Source organism: Enhydra lutris, unplaced genomic scaffold (assembly GCF_002288905.1).
Source record: "Enhydra lutris kenyoni isolate GAN:26980312 unplaced genomic scaffold, ASM228890v2 scaffoldscaffold22, whole genome shotgun sequence".
NCBI classification, from domain to species: domain Eukaryota; kingdom Metazoa; phylum Chordata; class Mammalia; order Carnivora; family Mustelidae; genus Enhydra; species Enhydra lutris.
Genome location: NW_019154106.1, coordinates 13,268,028 through 13,290,849, shown reverse-complemented (window position 1 = coordinate 13,290,849; position 22,822 = coordinate 13,268,028). Strand labels below are relative to the sequence as shown.

The 22,822-nt window shown below is 46.9% G+C and overlaps 1 protein-coding gene across 1 annotated transcript; it reads left to right on the top strand.

The window, feature by feature from the left end:
• The first annotated feature begins 458 nt into the window (after positions 1-458).
• LOC111150306 (leucine rich repeat containing 55) lies at positions 459-5,339 on the top strand. Its single transcript, XM_022507757.1, has 2 exons — positions 459-1,179; positions 5,104-5,339. Exons 1-2 carry the CDS (start codon positions 459-461, stop codon positions 5,337-5,339), a joined length of 957 nt encoding a protein of 318 aa, XP_022363465.1.
• The last annotated feature ends 17,483 nt before the right edge of the window (positions 5,340-22,822 follow it).

Here is a 22,822-nt window from a genome sequence, read left to right as displayed (position 1 = left end):
CCCTGGCCTCCTAATTGGTCCCAGACGTGGGACAGGGCTCGGGGTTCTTAGATGTACCAGGACCTTCGACAGGCACCTTTCCTGTCCTTCTGCCCCCCCCACCCACCACCACCACCTCTCCAACATAATACAGAGAGGAAGCACCTAGCAGCCATGGGTGAGAAGAGCACAGATCTACAGGGACCCTTCCACGACCTGCTAGCAGCTGGTCCAGCCCCATTCTCAGCTCCTTCCTCTCTCAAGTTTTGATCATCTTTTCAGACCCCGAGAGACCTCAGCTGGATTTACTCTCCCCTGGGCTCCAAAAGGGGCTTCCTGGGGATCTCACCTAGGGATCCCTCTGGTGCTTAGAGGCTCTGGGGAAAGGCTTGAGACATGATACCACGTGCCCAGAAGCCCCACCTTCCAGGACTCTGGCCCTGATGTAGCTGTCTTTCTGAGCCACTGACTTGTGATTCATGGACATAGCCTCAGCCCCAGTGGGCTCCCTACAGCCCTGCTGTTGCCAGCTCCCTAAGATGGGTGACACCTGGTCCCAGCTGCCCTGGCCTGGGCCCCCCCACCCAGCCATGCTGCTGGTCTCCCTCCTCTTGGCAGCTGGGGTGATGCGCTCGGACGCTGGCGCCAGCTGCCCCGTCCTTTGTACGTGCCATAACCAGGTGGTGGACTGCAGCAGCCAGCGGCTCTTCTCCGTGCCCCCAGACCTACCGATGGACACCCGCAACCTCAGCCTGGCCCACAACCGCATCGCAACTGTGCCGCCCGGCTACCTCACGTGCTACATGGAGCTCCGGGTTCTGGATCTGCGCAACAACTCCTTGACGGAGCTGCCACCGGGCCTCTTCCTCCACGCCAAGCGCTTGGCCCACCTGGATCTGAGCTACAACAACCTCAGCCACGTGCCCGCCGATATGTTCCAGGAAGCCCATGGCCTGGTGCACATCGACCTGAGCCACAACCCGTGGCTGCGCAGGGTGCACCCCCAGGCCTTCCAGGGCCTGGTGCAGCTCCGAGATCTGGACCTCAGCTACGGGGGCCTGGCCTTCCTCAGCCTCGAGGCCCTTGAGGGCCTGCCGGGGCTGGTGACCCTGCAGATCGGCGGCAACCCCTGGGTGTGTGGCTGTACCATGGAGCCGCTGCTGAAGTGGCTACGGAACAGGATCCAACGCTGCACGGCAGGTGAGGCGGGCAGGTAGAACTAGATGGCCCAGGCATGGGGGGGTGGGGTTCAGAGGGTCTCGCCTCACTGCAAGCAAAGGCTCCAAAAAACAGGGAGGGACCAAGAGCTTTTTGCAGCTGGAGCATGACATGGTCTGCACTGGCCTCTGGGTGCACCAGCCCTTTCACTCTACCGGGATCGTCCATGAGGTGTTTTGTGTGTGCTGGACACTGCAGACCCACTCATTAGAGAAACACACCCCACCCTTGTCTCTGTGGCACTTAGGACCTAAGGAGGCAGACAGATAGTAAAGAAGAGTCGTTAATAAGAGACCGTGTGTGCTGAGCTCTCACCCTGACCTGAGAACTTGGCACACATTATCTCCCATGCTTTTATGACCCCCATCTGTCAGGGGAAGAAGCTGAAATCTGGGACAATGAAAAGACTTGCCCAGGGTCACTCATTCAGAAAGTAGCAGAGCCATGGATAAAACCCAAGTTCACTTGGCTTCTAAACCCCATTCTACTCTACTCTACTCTCTGCCTTTTAAGTGTTCTGAGTGCTGGGAAAACTCAAAAGAAAATAGAAATGGCTAACACTCTTTATTTTAGTACTTACTATTTAGTATTTACTATTATGCTTTATCCTAATCATATTTCATATTTAGCTCATCTCATCCTCGTTAAGAACCATGATGAGGCCCACACACATGCTACTCTATAGAGAAGGAAACCAAGGCACAAAGAGGTAACCTGCCCCAAGCTGCACAGCCCCTAAGTGTTGGAGTTAGGATTCAAACCCTGGCAGTCTAGCCACCTTCTGACTATATCCTGAAGAGTCAGGTCCAAAGCTAACAGAAAGAGTCAGGGCTGAGTTCTGACTGGCCAAAGGGCCTCAGCAGAACTCTGCAAGGTTTGGGCATGGGGTGGGGTGTTGAGACAAGAAATGGATGTGGCAATTTAACCAACCAGTCCCAGCTGGGAGTGCACTGGGGACTGAAGAAGGCTGAATCACCTCGGCTTAAAGGCCTCCCCCAGAGGCAGGCCCTGTTCAGTTGTGGCCCTTAGTCACCAGCTTTCTTGTGTGGCAGCACTGAGCCTTGGCACTAGCCTCCAGCAGTAGAACAACAGGAAGTAACTGAGGGCACCATCTCAGGGGCTTCCCCAGAGCCTGGCTCAGAGTGTGTTCAAAAGGAGTGATGCTGAATGAAGTAGGAGGGAGAAGAGGACTGAGTGGGGAGCCCAAGACCAAAATAGTTTGGGGAATGGCGGGGGGGTGCTGTGGGTCACGATTCCACTGTTTCTACACAGCTGTGGGAGGAAGTTCTCTGGGACCAAAATAGCTCGGCACGAGATGGGGCAATGCTAGGGGGCATAAGGGGAAACTGCCTGGAGCGGTCTCCCCACCTGCTCACCCTTGGCAGGCGGCACGTCCCCTCCTCTCTCCTGTGTTCTGTGTACAGAAAGGGCATTCTGTAACACAACTTCCACGACTCCCAGGGCTCCCTCTTTCCTGTGATCTCTGAGGCCCCAGCTGCCCTTCAGAAGAAGCGCAGTCTCCCCTCAAGCAGGAGAGGGGTCCAAGATCCCATCTGTGCAGCCTCACGACAGTGCAGATAAGGGAGCCGAGTTCCAGAGAGGAAAAGTAACTGCCCAGTGCTCACGCTAGAAACCTAGGTCCCCTTTTCTCCAAAGACTGTACTTTTCACCACACTGTACTCTCTAGGACAGTTCCTCTTGGGTGCAAAGAACTTGCCAGTGTGGTTAGGACCAAGCGATCATTTTCCTTTTGTCATCTTTTTCTTCTCCCACTATTATCCACAGTTTTGGGACAAACCCCAACAAAGGGGGACATAAGGTTTGGGATACTCAACCTCACAACTGGTCCTTGACTTACCAGAGGGGCTCATTATCCCTCAGGCTCTGATCCCAAATCCCCTCATGGTCCTGCCAGCTGCCCTCAGAGCCTCCTCTGCTGGATCCATACGAATTTCCCTCAGTTTCCTCACTTTCTCCAGTGTCACATGGTCTCACCACCACCCCAGTCACGCACATAATAGAATTTGGAGTTCAGCATCTTTAGCTCCAAGTGGAGAGCCCTTGATGGTTAACTCTAGACACGATCTTATCCTGAGCAAGGTCTGGAGAACTGCACTTGTAGCCTACAGGGACCCTCTCCACCTGGAATTTGGAGCAGACTGCTTCTTCTTCCCAAAAGTGACTCTTCATTTCTAAGGACAATGATGTTCATCCATTTGTCAAAAGGGTCAATCAAATCTATCATTTTATTCTTTGCCCTCAAAAACTACAGGATGAATAAATGGCATTTATGTACCACCTCATTTAGAAAACTTCTTCATAATGACTGTCTTAGATAATTTAGGTTGAATTATCCCCTTCTTATGGAGGGAAAGCATGAGAGCCAGAAAGGTTTAAAAAAAAAATTGCCCATGGTGAGAGCTTGATTAATGTTTATCCACTGAGAAAAGAAATGACTGCCTGCTGGAAAGCCTGTGCTTGGTACTGAATGGCAGAACCACGGCCTGAACGCCACACTCACCTCCAAGGCAGAGTAAGATGAAACCACTGACAACCTTCATGCAAGTGACCCTGGAAGGGTGAGGAGGGACCATCAGTGATGGAGAAAAGACCTCCTTCCTACAGAAGTCTATGTGCAGAATTGCAGAATCTGTAGGGTCACTGACCTGTCCAAGAGACAAGCTTAGGATAACAACCAAAGCACACACTTACATGGTACTTATTATCCACCAAGAATATATTATTTATATATGTTAATTCATTGAGTCCTCACTACAACCCAATGCAATAGATACTCTTATTATCCTCATTTTACAGATGAAGAAAGCAAAACACAGAGGGGTTAAGTAACTCACCCACAATCACACAACCAGCGTGGGGTAGAAAGGGGATTTGAACCCAGACCAATATTTTCACAGCCCATGTTCATAATCTTATACTCTACATATCTGGAAAACCCACATGAGATAGTAGAAAAAAACAATCCTTCAAAGTTGGACAGAGTCATCCATCCACACATTCAGTTAACAACGTTTCATTCAACACTTTCACAGATAGGAGACTGTTCAGAGACTGGGGACAACATGGGGAAAACTTATATTTAAGGGGGAGGAGACAGATAGTAAAGAAACTGTAAGACATGATAAAATACAATGGAGAAAAATTAAGCAGAGTGGGGAACGCCCAGAGAAAGGTGATATGGAGTTACTATGTTATAAACAATCATTTAGAAAGACCCCATTAATAAAGTGATATTTGAGCAAAGTCCCCAAGGAAGGAAGGGACGGAGCTGTGTTGAGATTCAGGGGATAAATGAGACAAATACAATAGCTCTCCCTTTACACCCTGAAAAGGGACGTTCTTATGGTGAAGGAAGAATGATCAGAAGGTGTGTGTAGACGGAACAGAGTGAACAAGGAGAAAAGGGATAGAGATAAGAAGTGAGGACCACAGGTAGGACCTTGGCTTTCATTCCATGGGAAGGTAAGAAGTCAGGGGAGGGCTTCAAGCACAGAGTACATGACAGGACTTCAGGTATGAAAAATACTGAGTGAACTATGTCAAGATGGTTTCAAGGCAGAAGGCATAAACCAGTTAGGAGGTTACTGTAAGAGATGATGATGTCCCATGAAAGCCCCAGATCTACCATCAGCAATGACTACTGGACCGGAGAGGCAAGTTACTAAACTCCCTGAGCAGTGATCTCCACGACCATAAAAATTGGTATAAAAACATTTGATTCAAGGGTTGTTGAAGAGAGTAAAGAAGGTAAGTAAAATTTTTGACACATAGAAGAAACTCAATTTTTAAAAAAAAAATCTCAAATTCTCTTGGGAAGTGTGGAGGACTATCCATTCCATTCTCTTTCTCCCCGGCCCCTCACCATTTCCGGGTTCTGTGTTGCAGATTCTCAGCTGGCTGAGTGCCGGGGCCCCCCTGAAGTTGAGGGCGCCCCACTCTTCTCCCTCACTGAGGAGAGCTTCAAGGCCTGCCACCTGACCCTGACCCTGGATGATTACCTCTTCATCGCATTTGTGGGCTTTGTGGTCTCCATTGCCTCTGTGGCCACCAACTTCCTCCTGGGTATCACAGCCAACTGCTGCCACCGTTGGAGCAAGGCCAGTGAAGAGGAAGAGATTTGATGTGGGCACCTGATGTCCCTCCATGCTGCTGGCTCCCAGACACCGCTCAGTCTGGCTCTTGGTACCCTGGTCACCTCTGTCATGACCCAAACAAGGTCAGGAAACTACATTTGTGTGATCTTCAACTCTGGGCCAGACACTGTGGCAGAATTGGAAATGTCCAATGACTCTGTCCTAAGGCTTTTACCTCTAATGGAAGAGAGAGATTCAAAAACTATTCCCTTTAAGACAATTTGTCAACACTCTCAGCTCATAGTTATGAAAGCCCAGAGGAATGATCATCAACTGTGCTTGGAAAAGTCCAAGAGAATTACAAGAATGGACGCAATTTGTGAACTGAGTCATCAAAAAATGTCTGCTTTGTCAGGTAGACAATGAAGGGTGGACATGAGCAAATGACAGAGGCCAAAATATGCATGGTGTGTTGAGAACAGCGACCAATCCTTGTGACTTAAGTGTATAGAGCAGGTGTGGCACAGGACCAAAACTTCCCTCTGACACCCAATCTTTCAGATCCTGGAGTTGCCCACCACTGCCTCCAGAGGGAGAGAACACCTCTGTGCCCGTCCCCTAGGCCTCCTGCCAGGGGCTACCAGGTGAGAACACCTCCTACTGACTGCCTCCATACTATATCCACCAAGTGCAGCCTGCCCGTGAGGTCCAGGTACCAAGCTGAAGTACCTACCCTTGTCTCCTGCTTCTCACTCAAGCTTTGGTTTCAGAAGAGGGAAGCAAGAGGTCCAGCAATGAGGCAGCAAGAGTCTTAGCACCTTGGAACTCCTAATCTTGTGACTGTTCTTGCCACAGTGCTCACGCCAAAGGATCTCACCAGAAAAGTGCACTGTAGCATGAGGGTAGCCAAGACTGAAGGAGGAGGAGGCCACCACAGTTATGACTATAGGAGATTTTCTCTTTCTCCCAAGGAATTCACTCATTTAGGCATCAGGGTATGAGAGCTATTAATTACCAAACACTTGCCAGTGTCAGGCACTGTGATAAGCTCTCTCCACAGACAATTCCATTTTAATCCACACATTCTTGTGAGGTAAGCATTGCTGTTCCCATTGTATAGAGGAGGAAACAAAGGCTCAAAGAGAGTTTAAATATAGTTACATGTTGCTTAACAAGCAAAATAAAGTCTGTGCTCTTTCTACCCTATCCAAGCTGGGGAACATCACAGTTCCCTCTAAAATTACATTAAGTCTGAGTTCCAGTAGTGCTGATGAGTAAGTGCTCCCAATAATGACCAAGCACTCTTTGGGGCACTTTTAAATCTACTGACTCACCTATTTCAATTCTCATAGCAACACTGCCTGGTGGTCTTTATTATTCCCATTTTACAGATGAATTAATTGTAGAGAGCTAGGTATCTTACCCAAGGTTATCTGGGTAAACTCTAGAAGGAAAGTGATAGGCAACTCCATTTAGGGAAACTGTGTCTAGTCAGTCCATCAAAAAGCAAGCAACTTCATGTGCAAAGCAGTATTATCATCATTGCTGCTGTCATCTTCATCCTCGTCATCAGCCTTGTCAGCCTCATCAGCTGCTTCCCTGTATTTGTTCAGCACTGGACAGCTCCTAACATGCTGTTAGCATCATTCTTGACTCTTCACAACCCTCTGTGGGAGGCAAACCAAACATAATTACTCCTATTTTACAGGCTGGAAAATACAGACTCAAGAGCAGGCATGAATTGCCAAAGCAGTAAAGTTGGGACTCAACTTCAACTCGGTTCTCTCTCCAGCTTTGCCAGGTGCTTGGGGAAAAGAAAGCCCATGATGGCTGGGTAGTGGGGCTCTTGGATTCAGCAGCCATAAATGTCCCGTAGGTCCTCTAAATAAAAGGCAGTAAACCAGCTGCTACACAAATCGAGATGCCCTCACCATAGAGCAAGTCGCAGCCTCTGAAACATAGAAGCAGTGCAAATAGCACCTGAATAGGAGTCATCTGCCTTGCAAAGTGTAAATAACACATTAGAACTAGCATCCATGGTGGTAGTCATGCAAAAAATGAAGTTCTTTGGGAAACAAGAGAGGAAGCTGTGCTAACCCCTCCTACTCAAGCTCTGCTGTATTGTGTTTCAAGAGATACAAAGGGTGCAGGAGAGCTGTGGGGTGAGAACCTCAGCAGGATAGGGGAAAACATTAAGGCACCGTCCAACATGTTGGTAAGGCTGGCCAGGATAAAAATTAAAACAGGGGCTTTCTACCTTGCCCCCCAGCTCCAACAATTTTGCATCATCTCATCCTCCTGGAAAAGGAATAAAGGAAAATAACATGTCAACTTCCACGAAGTCTTCACTTACTCATGCTTCCCTGAGCTAGTCAACCAAAAGAGCACCCAGAAACTGCTGGACCTGGGGTACTTGAACCTTGTATCCCCTGCATCTCACTAACATTTGGGCAAGAGCCTGCTCCTGTGACATCTGGAGCAGAACCATACCTGCTCTCTTCTTCCACTATATCCAGGCTGCTCTTCACCAGTCAAGCTAACAACCTAATGTATTTGGAGAAGAACTTCTAGAAATAATAGTCTTGATGCAAATAGCCTCCCAGAGAGGGCCACCATATACATCTATTATAATCTCCTAGAGACTCTTATTTGCTGAAATATAGTTAATATATTTTAAGATATGTATCTTTTTGCATAGAACTAGAACCAAACAAGACACCAAATGCCCCTTGAATTCAAATGTCCTTTCTAATGAGACTATTTAGTCCCCATTCATGGCAAACCTTTCTGAGTAGGATACATGACATTTAAAGAACAGATTCTTCTCCAGCTGCTAGAAGGTCCTCAGTTAACTTAAAGCACAATGATAAAACTCCTTGCCTGCCAAGGAATCCCATGTCGCCCACCACTACCACCACCATCTTGTGCAGGCTATCAGAAGCAAGCTTCTAGAAGCACACTTTTATAGAAGAAATAGAATTGCGCTAGTTGTAAAAGTGCACACAACCCTGCTAACCAAGAAACCATGGTGGTATTCCTACAAACCTTGACTATGTGTTTTCCAGACTAGTTAAATGTAAGTGTTGGGGTATCTCTGAGTCCATGTGTCTGTTCATGAGGTTCCATGTACATTGTGTATCTACTGACATGGGGCCAACTCCTCTGGAACTTGAGTTCAGTTCTCTGACACAGTATACTCAGCCATCTGTTTACTGCATCACTTGATACACTAAGATGGAATCCCATTAGGGTTGGGTTAGGGATAGCTGCTCAGAAAAATATAAAAAGGGAGAAATATGTGGCTGAGGCAACCTAGCAACAGTCTGACTGCTTCCCTCCATTCTCTGTCCCTCAGAGAATTGTCCTACCACATAAGCTTCCTTCATGCTGGGCTTGAGGATATCAAAGTTTAGCTAACCAACAGGGTTGGTCAAAGCCTGGACCAAGAAAATTGTTCTTTAGAAAAGACCCCAATCTGCACCACACCACTCTGGACCAGTTGCTTCTGGTTGCCCTCAGACAAACCCTCACCTGTTTCTCCATTCCCATTGGGATTACCAGGAAATCCTGCACAAATAAGTCCCCAGAGTTGCTATAGAGTTTGCTAGCTCCTTTCAAGGAAGATGGTATACGCAATTTGAATAGACTACGGAAGGTATTTCTCTTCAACCATCAGGAAAGACCTAAAACCTTCATTTTCCTTATAGATGTCTTCAGTGATATTGCTCTGACATCCTTTTCAGCTCTAGAAGAGTATAAGGAGATGTCTTTACCCATTCCACAGAAGAACAATTTCCTGAACTAGAGAAACTTGTCTGCTCTACCCACCTCAGAAGGAGGCAAAAGGGAAATGAAGGAGGCAAATTGAAAGGTCCTGTGTAAATCACCACCATGTTTGCCATAGCACTCGGTCAAGAGCTCTGGATCCACTGAGCTCTCAGTTTTTCTAAGCATTGTCCTGTGGAATGCTGATGTCTGGGGGTGGGAGGGTTAGGGAGGGGTGGGGAAAGGGAAGATGCCAATCTTTGTACGGAGATGATTTTATAACCATGCACTTTTGTAACAGTGAAGAATTTTTCATAAATGTACACTAATAATAAAGAGTGTATAGTTTAACAAATTTTCTAAGGAGTTGTGAAGAGGAGGGAGAGGGAGGGAGACAGGGAAAGAAAAAGAGAGAGAGAGAGAAACTAGGAAGAATCAAGAGAACGTCTGCCAAAATATACACACAAAAGGTCTATGGGGAGGGAGTAGATGGGAATAATTAGGAGATGTGCCAGCCATGGAGGGGCATGTGTGGGAGTAGAAGGAACATCACAGAAGCATATTTCTACCAGGCAAAAAAGAATACGCATGTGTCTGTATGCACACACCCCTACGTGTAGGCATATTTTGGTGCCTGAATTTACACAAAAAAGAGAGCATATGTCTTATACATGTTGGTGTTTGCAGCTTGGGTCATCTTTAAAACATGCCAAGGCAAGTGGGTGTGCCTGCCTAATTAGTATCACTAAGGAGCATGTGCCAGGGAGATGGCCCACAGCAGCTGCGTGGGCATAAGGACCCTAGCTTAGACATACAGGTAAACCAGGCATCTAAATGCATGTAGTGTAGGGGCTAGATGATGCCATCACTGGTATAGATTCAGTCTCCATTCTCATAGGTTAATAAAGAAGGGAAGGGGTTTTCAACATCTTGTGTCTTGCAAACATTACTTACATCATTGGAAATGAGATGGTTGGGCAGTATACCCTGGGAAAAAGGACCGAGAAAAGGAGCAAAATATACTTCTATAAGTACAATGGCAGCCATTTTTTACTCAATATTCTAAAGAGGAAGTGACTCTGAGCAGGAAGTTGATCCATGCAGGAAGTAGATCTGAGCAGGAAGTGGATCCAAGCAGGAAATGGCTCTAAACAGGAAATGGTTCCTTCCACCAATAGGGATTTTTGCCTTCCTGTGGGCCTCCCCCTCCGCTTGCCACAGGGTATAGACAAACACTATACTCAGAGCATAAAGCCACTAACAGTAACACAGATACTGACTCAAAACACCCAGACAGAAAGACAAAGAACATGCCCAACCACAACCAATGTTTTCTGAAGTAGACTAGAGAGGGCAAAACCTTTCTCTTAAAATGAAGTACTTACTAGAAACTATACTGGACAAGTACAAAATAAAACATGAGGGTCATGGAATAAGCAGATACCTCACAGAAGTCCAGACCTTGTATATTTTCTTCAATGTTGTCCCTAGTGCCAAGCATATACCTAGCAATTTATGATGTCAGCAGTAATGATGACAGAAGCTTAGTGAGCTATGTGCCAGGTGTCATGATTCACTTAATTCTCACAACAACCCAAGACAGGTACTATTATTATACCCATTTACAGATAAGGAAACTGAGGCTCAAACACATTAGTACATGTCCAAGATCACACACCTAGTAAGTAGTAGATCTGGGATTAGGCATTCAATGATACCTGGGGACTAACTGACTTCAGGGGACAAGAACCCCATAAGACATAGGAAAAAATCAGTCTCAATCAGAAATAAATTTTAGCCACAGAAGTCCCCTACAGTCATCTTGTGAAAGAAAATTAGAGGGTAATTAATAGGTTACACCAACACATAGCCTGCATGTTTCATTGCATATAGCTTTGATTACTGCTTTGGTCAAGGCTGATTGTGATAACAGGTGATTCCAAAATCTCAACAGAAGAAAGGTTGATTTCCTGGGTTATTTAACTTAAATGAGGCCTTATTTTCTGTTCATTTCATATACCAATTCATGTCAAGGTTCTGCCCCACATGAGTTATTCCTTCCATCTAGTGGCTCTGCCATTCCTGAGGCCTCACAGCCCTCTACTGGGTCCTCTGTAGTGGGGCTGATCTCAAGGGAGATTTTGGAGGGCCTAATCTGGAAGTACATCAATTCCAGCCATACTTCATCGGCCTGAACTGAGTCTCATGACTCCATTTAACTTCAAGGGAGTAGACGAGTATGTACCTAGAAGGCAAAGGAAACAGAGTTAGAGAAACCCCACCAGTCTGAAACACCATCTGCTCTGCTCCTCACCAAATATCTGTCATTCATTCTTCCTCCCACACGTATCTTACCTTGTTGCTACATCCAGCTCAAAGCTCAGGATCACTGGTGGTGCAGTACTCTCCACTGGGCCTCCTTGTGGTCTAGCCATCCCCATGAACTAAAAAGGAAATTTACCACCCACCCACTTATGCTTACCCAATATACAATGGTGTCCCAAGAACAGAGTAGCAGCAAGCTAAAACCCTTGTTTGGAAAATGGGAAACAAAAACACACAGCAGTCATCATCCATAGCAATTATGAAATCTTGGTGGGAGAGCATTATGAAGACCGCAGATCAAGTTGTTTTATTAGTCACAGATTCTGCTTTCTGGTAAGAACTCCTTTGTCAGTCATTCTCTGTAGCTTCTGACTCTTTCCACTTGGAGGGCCTCCCTTTTCCATTATCCACCATATGTAAAGTGGGTCCTGGGGAGCATGCAGTCTTTGGGAATTGCCTATCTCCTTTAACCAGCTTCCTGCTGGTGCAAATATGCTGGCCTGAAATTTGTTTTAGGTCTCAATGGTCAAAAATGGTCAAATTTTTAAATCCAGGTTCATAGTTTCTTAGCAATTTACCTCTTACATTGGAGACCTTTATTCTGTTTGCTTCAACTAAGTTCCAGGTTTCAGTATACAGTTAAAGTTCTTTCTTAAAAGGTGTTTTCAAGCTGACCTTGATTCCTTGCTTTCTCATCCTTAGTGACTCCTCTCTTAATGGTAACCTTGCAATTATCTGAAACAATAGATAAGAACATTTATATTCCTAATTGTTTCTCCCTGGCCAAATTACTTTAACTGAAAAATTTTCATGAGCCTGTTACTCAAAGCCTTTTCCAATTTTATCTCTTGTCATTTAAGTCAAGAAATAGTTAGCTTTTCCAATTTTTTAATGCTCCAAATTTTGTATTCTCTCTCTTCCTTTCCATTTATACTTACAAGCTTCTTTTAAATTAATTAAAACATCAGAAACCTGACTTGGATCAATTTGGGCTGAGATGAAAATTGTTTGAAACACACAGATAATAATGCAACATGAACCCACAAAAGGAATGAGCCTCCTCATTGATATGATCATTGTGATGCGAGGTAAGGAAACAAAGAAAAAATACAACCAAGATAAAGAGTTGACCTATGCATTCAGAACTCAGAATGTCTATCAGAAGTCACTGCTACAAGATAGGTTCATCATTAGAGGGATAAGAGGGAGTGATGGAAAAGAGCTACTGCCCATGGATGGTGGTTAAGAGGTTACCTGTAGAGAAAATGTTAGCTACTTTGTGTCACTGGCCATTATCCCCAGCCCACTCACCATGGAAGGCAGAGATCATAGATTTTAAAAGCCACTACAAAAGAGTTAGAGAAAAAAAAAAAGGAATATTATCAAATGTGGTCCCCCCAGCTTTACACTTACCTCATGGAATCATTTGGGAGTACACAGCATGGAGTTCTAGAAAATACATAATAATGTGGCTGATTTTTATGAAATGGAGCATTCTATCCCTATAGCTGAGCCAGCATTCAAAAGAGATCCCTGTGTATATAAATGAAAAGCCAAAACCATGGAAATAGTTGATACAGGACTCTTAGCTGGTCAAGAGTTAGATTCCCATATAAAGGAGTGGTTTATGCCTTCATTCAATCAAAAATATTGATCACACCCCTCCAAGTGCTAGGCCCATGTTTCACATGCTGGGTGTATGGCAACGAACGAGATAAAGTTCCTGTCCCTTGGTGCCGACTCTCTATATGGGAGTGGGATAGGGGTTGGGGGAGGTAGATCCAACGATATACAAGAAAAATAAATAATTCCAGATGGTGACAAGTGCTGCAAAGAGAATAGAGCAGGAAGAGGGTTCGGGGATGGGGTTGAATAAGTAGCCCCAGGTCATGTGGGTCCTCATGGACCTTGGTCAGACTTCACATGTAATGTAATTGCCATGGTGAACCACTGGAGGGTTTTAAGCAAGGGAGTGACACGTTCTGATTACACTTTCAAAGGCCATTCTAGATGCTGTATGGGTACTGCTCAACAGCTGGGAAGGAATGCAAGCTAGGAACCCACAAGGGGCCTCCTGCATGAGTCTGGTTGAAAGCTGTTCACGCGGGTACCAGTGTTTGTGGTAGAAAAGGAGACAAGCTGTGGATAGAATTTAGAGGCAGAGTCAGTGGGATTTGCTGATGTATTCGATATGAGGAGAGAGAACAAAAGAGCAGTCTAGAATAACTTCTTTTTTCTTTTTTTTACTTGAACTATAGCTATGCTCAGCAAGACCCAAGTAGCAGAGATCCTGTCTCAATTATATGAGGGAAAAAAAAGAAAAAGAAAAAAGAATACAAACAGTCAACAACCAGTAATTCAGAAAACCCTGATGAGTAAGTTGGAAGGAGGAAGGGGGAAGCAGATATACAAACAGATTCATAATGTCAGGAAACAGCCCAAACCTTAGAGCCCAGAGACAGTGTAAAAACATCTGAACAGACAGCATCAATGTAAATGCTATCTATCATTCCCAGGGTCATAGTAGATATTGAACAAAGCACTGGAGCTTCAGGGACTGAGTTCAGACCTAGACGATCAGCAGCATTTCCAGAGTACAGATAGATTTGCATCTGCCGTCAAGTGCTAGGAGCAGAGCATCCGTCTAAAGTGATTTCCTAGAAGGAAAGTATAAGACTCCCTCGGCTACAAAGAAATAAATCCAGGAAACAAATTATATTTGAGATGGGCCCAAATACGTTTGAAATGGGAATATTACATAGAATCATATAAAGAAAAATGGGAACAAACAGTTTGTACTCATCTTTGCCAAGAAATGAAATGGTGATGGTGATGAGCCAGGCTTCTCAGGATGACGCTAATACCATGAACATTCATAACCACCGCCGACTTTTGTGCCTTGACATGGTACCACATATGCACCAAGCACATTACCTGCAAGGTCACGTTGACGTCTCCCTGGGAGAGAGCTGCTACTGAGAAATGGAGGACAAAATAAAGAGCACGGACTAGGGAGCCACCCTGCCTAAGTTCAAATCCCAGGGCTGCCACTTGGTAGCCATGTGACCGTGAGCAGGCGGCATCACCTCTATGTGTTTGAATTTCTCTGTTAATTTGAAGGGACAATGGTAGCCACTTCATTGGGACTCTGAAAGGATTAAATGAGTTCCTGTATGTAAAAGGCTTAGAGCAGTGCCTGGCACAGAGTTATAGTGACGACTGTTAGTTCCCCTCTTGTACAGAGAAAGAACTAGAAGTTGAGAGATGTTTATGTAACCTGTCCAAATCACACAGCTGAAACATGACAAAGTGTCAATTCCACATCTGCCCTCCCAGCCCAGTGTCATACACCAGAGAGGTCACAGTGGCCAGCTGTGACAACTAGTCTCCAAACGTGGGACTCAGGGAACCATGCCTCCCAATATTCACTCCCTTGGGTAGTCCATTCCCATGCTGAATCTGGGCTGGCTCTGTGACTCAATTTAACCAAGGGAAGGTAGCAGAAGGTAGCAGACGCTGAGCCTGTTCCAGACCTAATCCTTAAAAGGACCTGACAGCTTCTGCTTGTGTGCTCTAGGGAGCCCTGAGCTTCCATGAATTAAGTCTGATCCATGGAGACGGATGGAGAGTCCACATGGAGAGACCACCTTGAGAGAAAATAGGCTCAGGCATTCCAGCGGAGCCCAGCTTTCTAGCCAATCCTTCCAGGCACCAGACATTTTATCTGTCTTGAACTTTCTGAAAACCTGTCTTGATCCTTCCAGCTCCAGCCACCCTCTGACCTCGGCCCCAAGCAGAACCAGCCAAGGAACTGCCCAGCTAAGCTTCAGGGGTATCCACTATTGAATTAATTAAACAAGAAGGCCGTTAGATTGAGGTGGCTTTAATGCCTTTGTCACCAGCAAGGGCAAACCAAAAACTAAGCCAGCAATGCCTCAAGGTTAAAAAATGAAAACCTAAGCACAGCCAATCGCAAACGGCCAACTAGTCTTTCCCAAATAAGGCAGCCACCGAAGCTATAGTCACTCAGATAATTGCTTTGCTTCTCCGCCTTTTCCTCACTACCATGTTGTCACTGCCCTATTCAAATTGACTTTTGCTCAAATAACCTCTACAGTTTTTTGATATGCCACAGTTTATCTTTTAACACAACTAATTTATTGTTTTAAGCCTCTCCGTTCAGGGTCATTTGTTATGCAGCTACCCACAACTGAAACACCACCATATAAGGAAAAGACCTACTGAGGACAAAATTGTGTCAGCAACATAAGCCTGAAATCCAGAATAGCCATTCCACCCCAAAAGCGAACTATAGAGAGGATAACAGCACACGCTCCCAGATCCAACCACCCAAGTGCAACAGTTACCAGCTGGATAAGATTGTCAACATTTCACTGACTCATTCTGTTCTCTGTGCAATGGGAATGCCCCCTGTCTCCTAGCACTGTGTAGTGATTCAGTGATCTGATCCCTATTAATGTGCTTAGAGCAGTGCCTGGCACCTGGTAAGAAATCAACAAAAAATTAGCTACTGTTATTTTTTAATACTAAAAATATTATCATTATACTGGATGTGATTAATCTGGCCAATGCAAGGGACCCATGAAATCCTCAGTCCTAGTTTCTAACTTTTCCAAGAATAACACCACTGGAAATCTCTATCACTTTCCTTTGCTTTGGGAAATCCTAGTGCACAATACTGTAATGATCTATTAACAGAGGTTGACGAGGACAACTGAAGTTAATAAAGAGAAGAGAACGTCCTGTCTCCTACTGGTCTGGAAGGGTATCGACGTCCCAGACCACTACTGTGAACTGTCGTTGAGAAACACATTACAGCAGCACGTTTCTTCCCCCAAAGGAAAAGTGTTGCAAAGTGTTACGTGATGCCTTCGGTGCAAAAATTTTAAAACCCTGCTCCAGTCCACAATAGTGGACAAATATGGAGCTCCCAGAAGCAACAGAGTAACCAAAGGCAGACACAGGGCCTGGGAACCACAACCAGAGCAGCGGCACTACACAGCCTGGATTCTGATGAACAGATAAGGACGGCGTGAGGCCTGCCTTGCAAATAAAGGTAGTTTCCGGGAATGACTTTCAGCAAATGTTACATCAAGAAGAAAGCCCCTAAAGGAAGAACTAGACACTCCAACAGAGATCAGACCTCAAGAGATCTTCACTTTGGTGAAGTGGAGTCAAGCACTGATACTCGGGGCCTCTTTGGGATCCCGTATGGCGTTATCAAAAGACGTCTCACCCATTTGAAATCACTCCTTGCTCCAGTACAGATGCTCCCCTTCTGTCACTGATGATATATGGATTTCTGGACTGTAAGCACGCTATCTCATTATTCAACTGTCGGGATCCTACTCTCCAGAGCCGGTAAAACAAAGGACACAGCCCACTCTCTGAATTCCTCCTTAAAGACCTTATTTATTTCTGTCTGAAAGTGCTGTGAGTTACCCAGGGAGGCTGGTAATTATAGAAGGCAGCTGCAGGGAAGCAGAAGCAACCTCAGGCTGGAATTCAACAAACGCTTGCTGGGGCCGCGGTGTGGGCAGGGCGATGCCAGGAACAAGGAAGAATGGGAAGACCAAAGAGACCACAATCCATACTTCAGATTTTCTCTTACAGAGCCTAGCACAGGGCTGGGTGGGCAGCAGCTGTTCCACAAATGTTTGTTAAACCAAACTAATCTTGCTCCAGACTCACAAGTTCATTTCCCTCACCACAGCCCAGATGCCCCCTCTTGTTGGAAAAATTAAAAATAAATAACTAGAAGTGGGTGAGAACAGCCCTTCTCAATCTTCGATGTGCATAACAATTCCCTGCGGATCTTGTTAAGGTGCAGAGTCTATACCAGCAGGCTTCAAGGGCCTGGGAATTGCATTTTCCTGGTCCACGGACCACACTCCGAATGGCAAGGTGTCAGATGACCTCTCAGGGAGATTCTAGACACAACGGGGAGAGGTCCTCCAGCTCTACGTTTTTTAAGCATGGAAAACACTGGCAATCCTAAGTGTGGAAGGAAGAGGAAGAAAGGCGAAGGGGGCTGAGGGGTGAAGCCAGGGCCGGATCCGGGAGGTGAGTGGCAGCTTCTCCTCAGGGACTTCAGGAAAAGCCCACTCTTTTGTCACAATGTACAAAGCTTTTAGTGTCTGTAAAAAGAATCAGTGATAATGTTGCTGGCTCACAAGGCACTGTCTCTTAATGATTCTTCCTGTTTTTCTCAGCCCAACCCAAGAGAATGAGAAAACAGCCCTTGTGAAGGTCAGCCGAGGTCAGAGAGGTCCCTGGAGAGGGGCCGTTTCCAGCCCACACGTGGGGAGAGGAGGCAGACCGAGGCCCATCTCCAGCCCTATCTGTTCTAGTCCTACTGCCTGATGAATCCGGCTCAACACCAGAGTATCAGGGTAACAGGACAGGGTAGAGGCGGGGAGCTCTGCTCCAGGTCAACTGCATTCAATTCCACAGTCGTGACAGCTGCTGTGGGTGCCAATGTGCTAGATGGCCTAGATGATGCCAAGATATGAGGTCAAGCCCCAGTAGGAGCTTATAGTCTATTGGGGGAGGAAGGGCAGGAAAGGATGCACTCGGGAGAAGACAAGGCAGTGCAAAATGCAACCAAGGATGCACACAAGAGACTTGCAAGGAGCACAGAAATTTAGAGCAGGAAGCAACCAGATTCCCTGAAAGGCATCAAGGAGAACGTCGCGGAGGAATATCTGAAAGATGGGTACCAGTAAAGATGGAAATGAGGGTATTCCAGGTAGGGAAAAGTGGGAGAGACAGCACAGAGGGGAAGGAAAGTACACGTTTGGCATGGAATTCAGTGTGGCCATAACAGCCTGGCGAGAGGCGCTAGAATGCCAACCAAGGACTTTCATCTTTAAGGACCTTCCCATCCTAGGGTCTGATAGAGGTCCCAGATACACACATGCTTTCTTGGCCCGTGTTTAGGGTCATACCTGCAAAAATGGCACTGAGATCATTCATGGAGATTCAATCATTTTTTATGGCACCCCTCATATGCATGAAGCACTATCCGAGGCAATAGAAATGCAAGAGAAAGCTAAGACAGGTGAGTTCCCCAAAACCAGACTAAAAGTAAGTAACACAAGGTAGTAGAAAGAACGTGGGGCCTATAATCAGAGACGTCTTGGAGGCAGATCCTAGCTGTGCCTGAATGACAGATTTCCCACCCCTGGTTTCTACCTCCCTGGTAGGAACAGTTGTACCTATTGCACGGGGTTGTTGTAGAAGTTAACCTGTGGGGGAAGAAATTCATATTGCATTGGGCACAGTGTAGGCATTCATTACCCATCTGCTCTGGATTCGGCCATAAAGGATGGACATTGGAATAATTCATCTCCAGGGTCCCTTTCAGCTCTAATTTTGTGCTTCAGCAATTCTAAGACTCCACGACACCTGCAACCGTGCCCACTGACCAGGGGCCTGGCCCACCCCAGCAAATGAAGCTGTGCCCCTCCCTGGGTGAGGAGCCTCCCCCAGGGTGGCCTGACAGGAGGCCAGTGGATCAGGCGACCATTAATCAGGCTGCTGCCCTCGCTGGCCATGGCGCCAGCAGACCAGGCCAGGCAACGTTCTGGCTGCCCAGCTGCTCCCATTGCCTTCCTCTTCACCGCACCAGCCCGTTGCCATGGCAGTGAACCTCAAGAGACAACGAGGAGTGGCCCTAATCGAAGAGGAAGGTTCTGTTCTTCTGAATCAAACTGACTCAATCTTGGTTGATTTCAGGGTCCCACAGCAACAAAAAAGAACATTGTAAATCCAGCTTTTTCAGTGCTGGACACCATATAAAGTGCTTTTCATCAGTTAGCTCGGTTCCTACAAGGGCACTGTGAAATAAGTATCCTTGTCCCCATTTAGCAGATCGGGAAACTGAGGCTTAAAGACATGAGTCCCAATGTCACACAGGTGGTCATAGAGAAGCCAGGACCCAAGTGTGCTCCCCACTCACACCTCCAGGATTGTATGATTCTAGAGACTGCATGCTTTTCCACATGCCACCATCTTCCCAGCCATCCGAACCTCTAACAAAAGCTGGTGCCACGGTCCCTATTGCCTGAACATTCCCGAGGGCTTGAGGGAGCAGCTGCAGAGAACTGAGACAGTCCTTCCGGGGCCCCGAGGATTCCTCGGAGACAAAGCCAGGTCTCTCTGACAATGAACTACTCCGCTGCCAAAAAATAAAGTTCTGCAATTTCCTAATGCAATCCCCAATTTCAAATATTCAGCCTGTTTTTCTACATCCCTCCCCCGCCAAAAAAAGAAAATTCCCACATTTTGGCTTCCACATGAACACATCTTCCAAATGATTTCTTGAATCTGGAAGCAGCACAATGTTTGATAACATCTGTCAGAACCCATCACAATGCTTGATTCCAAAGACCTGGGTCCCTGTATTTAGGCACAAGGTGGTGACCTTGCAGTTCTGGCTTTAGCTGCGGGGCTCTGGCCAGACTGGAGGGGCCACCTCCAAAGCCCCCAAGGAAATTAATTCTCTCTCTAAACTCAGACACTGGGAAACTCACTGAGACAACAGCTTGGCTTTCCCTCCCTGCCACCAGCAAGGCTGCTGAGCCTGTTGAATCCAAACACTGGGAACCCATGATGTGGGAAAATGCAGCTGGCTTCGTGGACCCAGACATCTGGATTCCCTAACCCCAGGCCCGCTGAGAGAGGAGCCAGCGGGCGCAAGGAGGCTTGGGAAAGCATTTGGAGGGACTTCTGCCAAGTTATCTCCCTCCTGAACAAACACATGTCCCACTATCTAGAGGTCAACAGAGCCATGTTTATATATGTATAGGTCATTCCATTGATTAATTAATTAACTCCCTGGGTGGCCTTTGGCCCCTAAAGATCTCAACCCTTGGGGCCTCAGTTTCCTTATCTATAAAAATGTAGGAATTAGACTAGTTGATTTCTAAAGCATCTTCCTGCTCCAACCGTTTTCTTAAAATTTTACTGCATACGCCTACTGGAACAGCACAGGGTGTGACTCTGCTGTCCCTATCTCTGAGCCTCAGTTGCCTTGTGCTGGCAGACGGGGAGGTAGACGAGATGACCATGCAGTGCTCCACAGCTCTGATATTTCAGAAACCGAAGACGTCAATCACACTTCCAAAACCAACACCCCCTCAGCAGCACCACCACTGCCACAGCTAGTTCCGGTCACCCTGATCTCCCGCCCTGACCAGTGCAGTAGCCAAGCTGGTCCAGCCACATCCACTGCCTCCTCCCCATCCATCCTCTGTCCTCTGAGGCATCCAAGGTGATGTTTCTTTTCAAAACACAAGTCTGATCCTATTAGACCCCTGCTGATGTGGATGCCCCCTGCCGCCATTGCTTTTAGGGTAAAGGACAAAGGCCCCAGGGCAGGCTGCAGCATCGGAAGCCAACCCCTCAGCATCACCTCTCATCACCACCACTCCTCCTGCACACCAGCCACCCAGCCTTTAACCTCCTTGATGAACAAGGCTCCCAGCCCCAGAGCCTTTGTTCATGCTGTTCTTTTGCCTAGAATGCTGGTCTGCTTCCTCTCTCTCTCACCTTATCCTTTAACTCTCGAGTTTCTTCTCCTCCCTTAGAGCCCACTTTAAGCACCCCGGCACAGGAGTCCTCCAGGAATGGAGGTCTGCCCGGAATCCCTACAAGAGTCTCCCAGGAGACCACACCCTCTCCTCCACAGCTTTCCCACTCAGTCCCAAATGTGTGTTACTTGATGAGGTTGGCTGTTTTCTCTTACCCCTGCTCGCCTGGTATTGATTTACACTCGATAAATATTCCCAAGACAGGGGGATGAGGCTGGGTGTTCTGCCTTTAGGAACCCCCCGGGTGGTGGATGGCATCTCTTCCAGCAAACCTTGGCAGAGACAAAGGCTATTCTGGCTCTGCTCTAAGTCTTGGAGGCTCCCAAGGAGACATCCTGCTGACTGGTGGAAAACTTTGCCCAAGGCAAGCTTGTGACTTCAAGTCAACTATGGGCTGTGCTCAGAGTTCATCCCTGCAGAGGATGCTCAGAAGTCCTCCCAGGAGACCTCTGGGGCTGGCCGCCCTCCCAGCCAGTAGGCAGACAGAGGAGCAGCTCCAGAGCCCCAGTCAGACTGGGGAGGGGGGACAGGCGGGGGACGGGGTGTGAGCCAGAGCTTCTGCTGCCAAAAGCAAGATGACTAGATAGATTCCTTGTTCTCTGGAAATGTTTAAAGTAGTTCCCCCACCCCTGCCTCCTTCTACCAACTATCTCACACTGACCATTCAAATGGGAATGCAGCCTCCTCCTCCAGGAAGACCTCCTACACCTTCCCACTGGACTAAGGGCCCTATGTCTGAGTATCCCTTTATCTTTGTACTCAGTACACTGCAGGGAAAGTACAGGTTTCTGAAAGCTGCTTGAGAGAAGAGACATAGTCTTTTTCATCTTCGATCAGTACCCCAGAAAGCAGCTATCACTTTGAAAAACTCTATTGTTGCATCAATGAGGAAACTAGACCCTGGGAGGAACAGCGACATGACCCCAAGGTCGCATCACATGTCACGGACTAGCAGAGGCGGGAATACAAGCCAGATCTCCTACTTCCATGTGACATCTTTCCCTGTTGCCTCCCTAGCTTCATAAGGTCAAACCCTATTTATGATTCTAGGGACTAGGGCCTCTGAAGACTCAGGATGGGGACATCCTGAAAGCAAGATCCCCGGACTTTCCTGTGGGGAGAACGGCCCCCAGCTGGAGAGGTTGACACCACTCAGGACTGAGAGTGATGCAAAATCCAACCTCAGTTCCAACAGGCCGTGAGCATACTGTGGCGATCCTTCCCTCTCTGCATGCAGGACATTCACTTTCCGGGACTCAGAGACTTCTGGTTCTCTCTCCACCCCCTACCCCTGATCAGGTGCTGTCTAAGGATCAGCCAACACTTACCAAGCATCCCCAGACTGTAGGACAGGTTTAGAGCATAGAATATTTTAGCCAAAAGGGCCTTTTGGATTCCTCTGGCTCCACCATATATATATATATATATATATATATATATATATATACCTAGGAAACGGGGTCAAGAGGGCGCCAGTGATTTGCCCAGGTCACTGTGCGAATGTCCAGTCAATAGAGCCAGGCTCTGAGCCTGCCCCGAGCTTGCCCCTGTGTCCCAGCAGGTCTCTGTCCTCCACTTCGCAGGACTGTGGCTCTGACAAGCAACTTTCTTGAATATCCTCCCGGCTTGAAAGCAGAGAGGGCCCTATGAAGTTTCGCTCACTGACGGAAGGGGACATGTCAAGTTTCAAACCTCAAATCTGATTTCATCATTTCCCTGCCTAAAAGGCTTCCATGGGTTTCCCACTGCCCTTCATATAAAGGGCTTTTTTTTTTTTAAGATTTTATTTATTTATTTGTCAGAGAGAGAGAGAGAGCGCGCACGAGC

Bases quoted from the DNA above. Each gene is read 5' to 3' on its own strand.
- LOC111150306 (XM_022507757.1), top strand. From the start codon at position 459: ATGGACATAGCCTCAGCCCCAGTGGGCTCCCTACAGCCCTGCTGTTGC. The intron at 1,180-5,103 runs GTGAGGCGGGCA...TCTGTGTTGCAG, and splicing joins GATCCAACGCTGCACGGCAG to ATTCTCAGCTGGCTGAGTGC.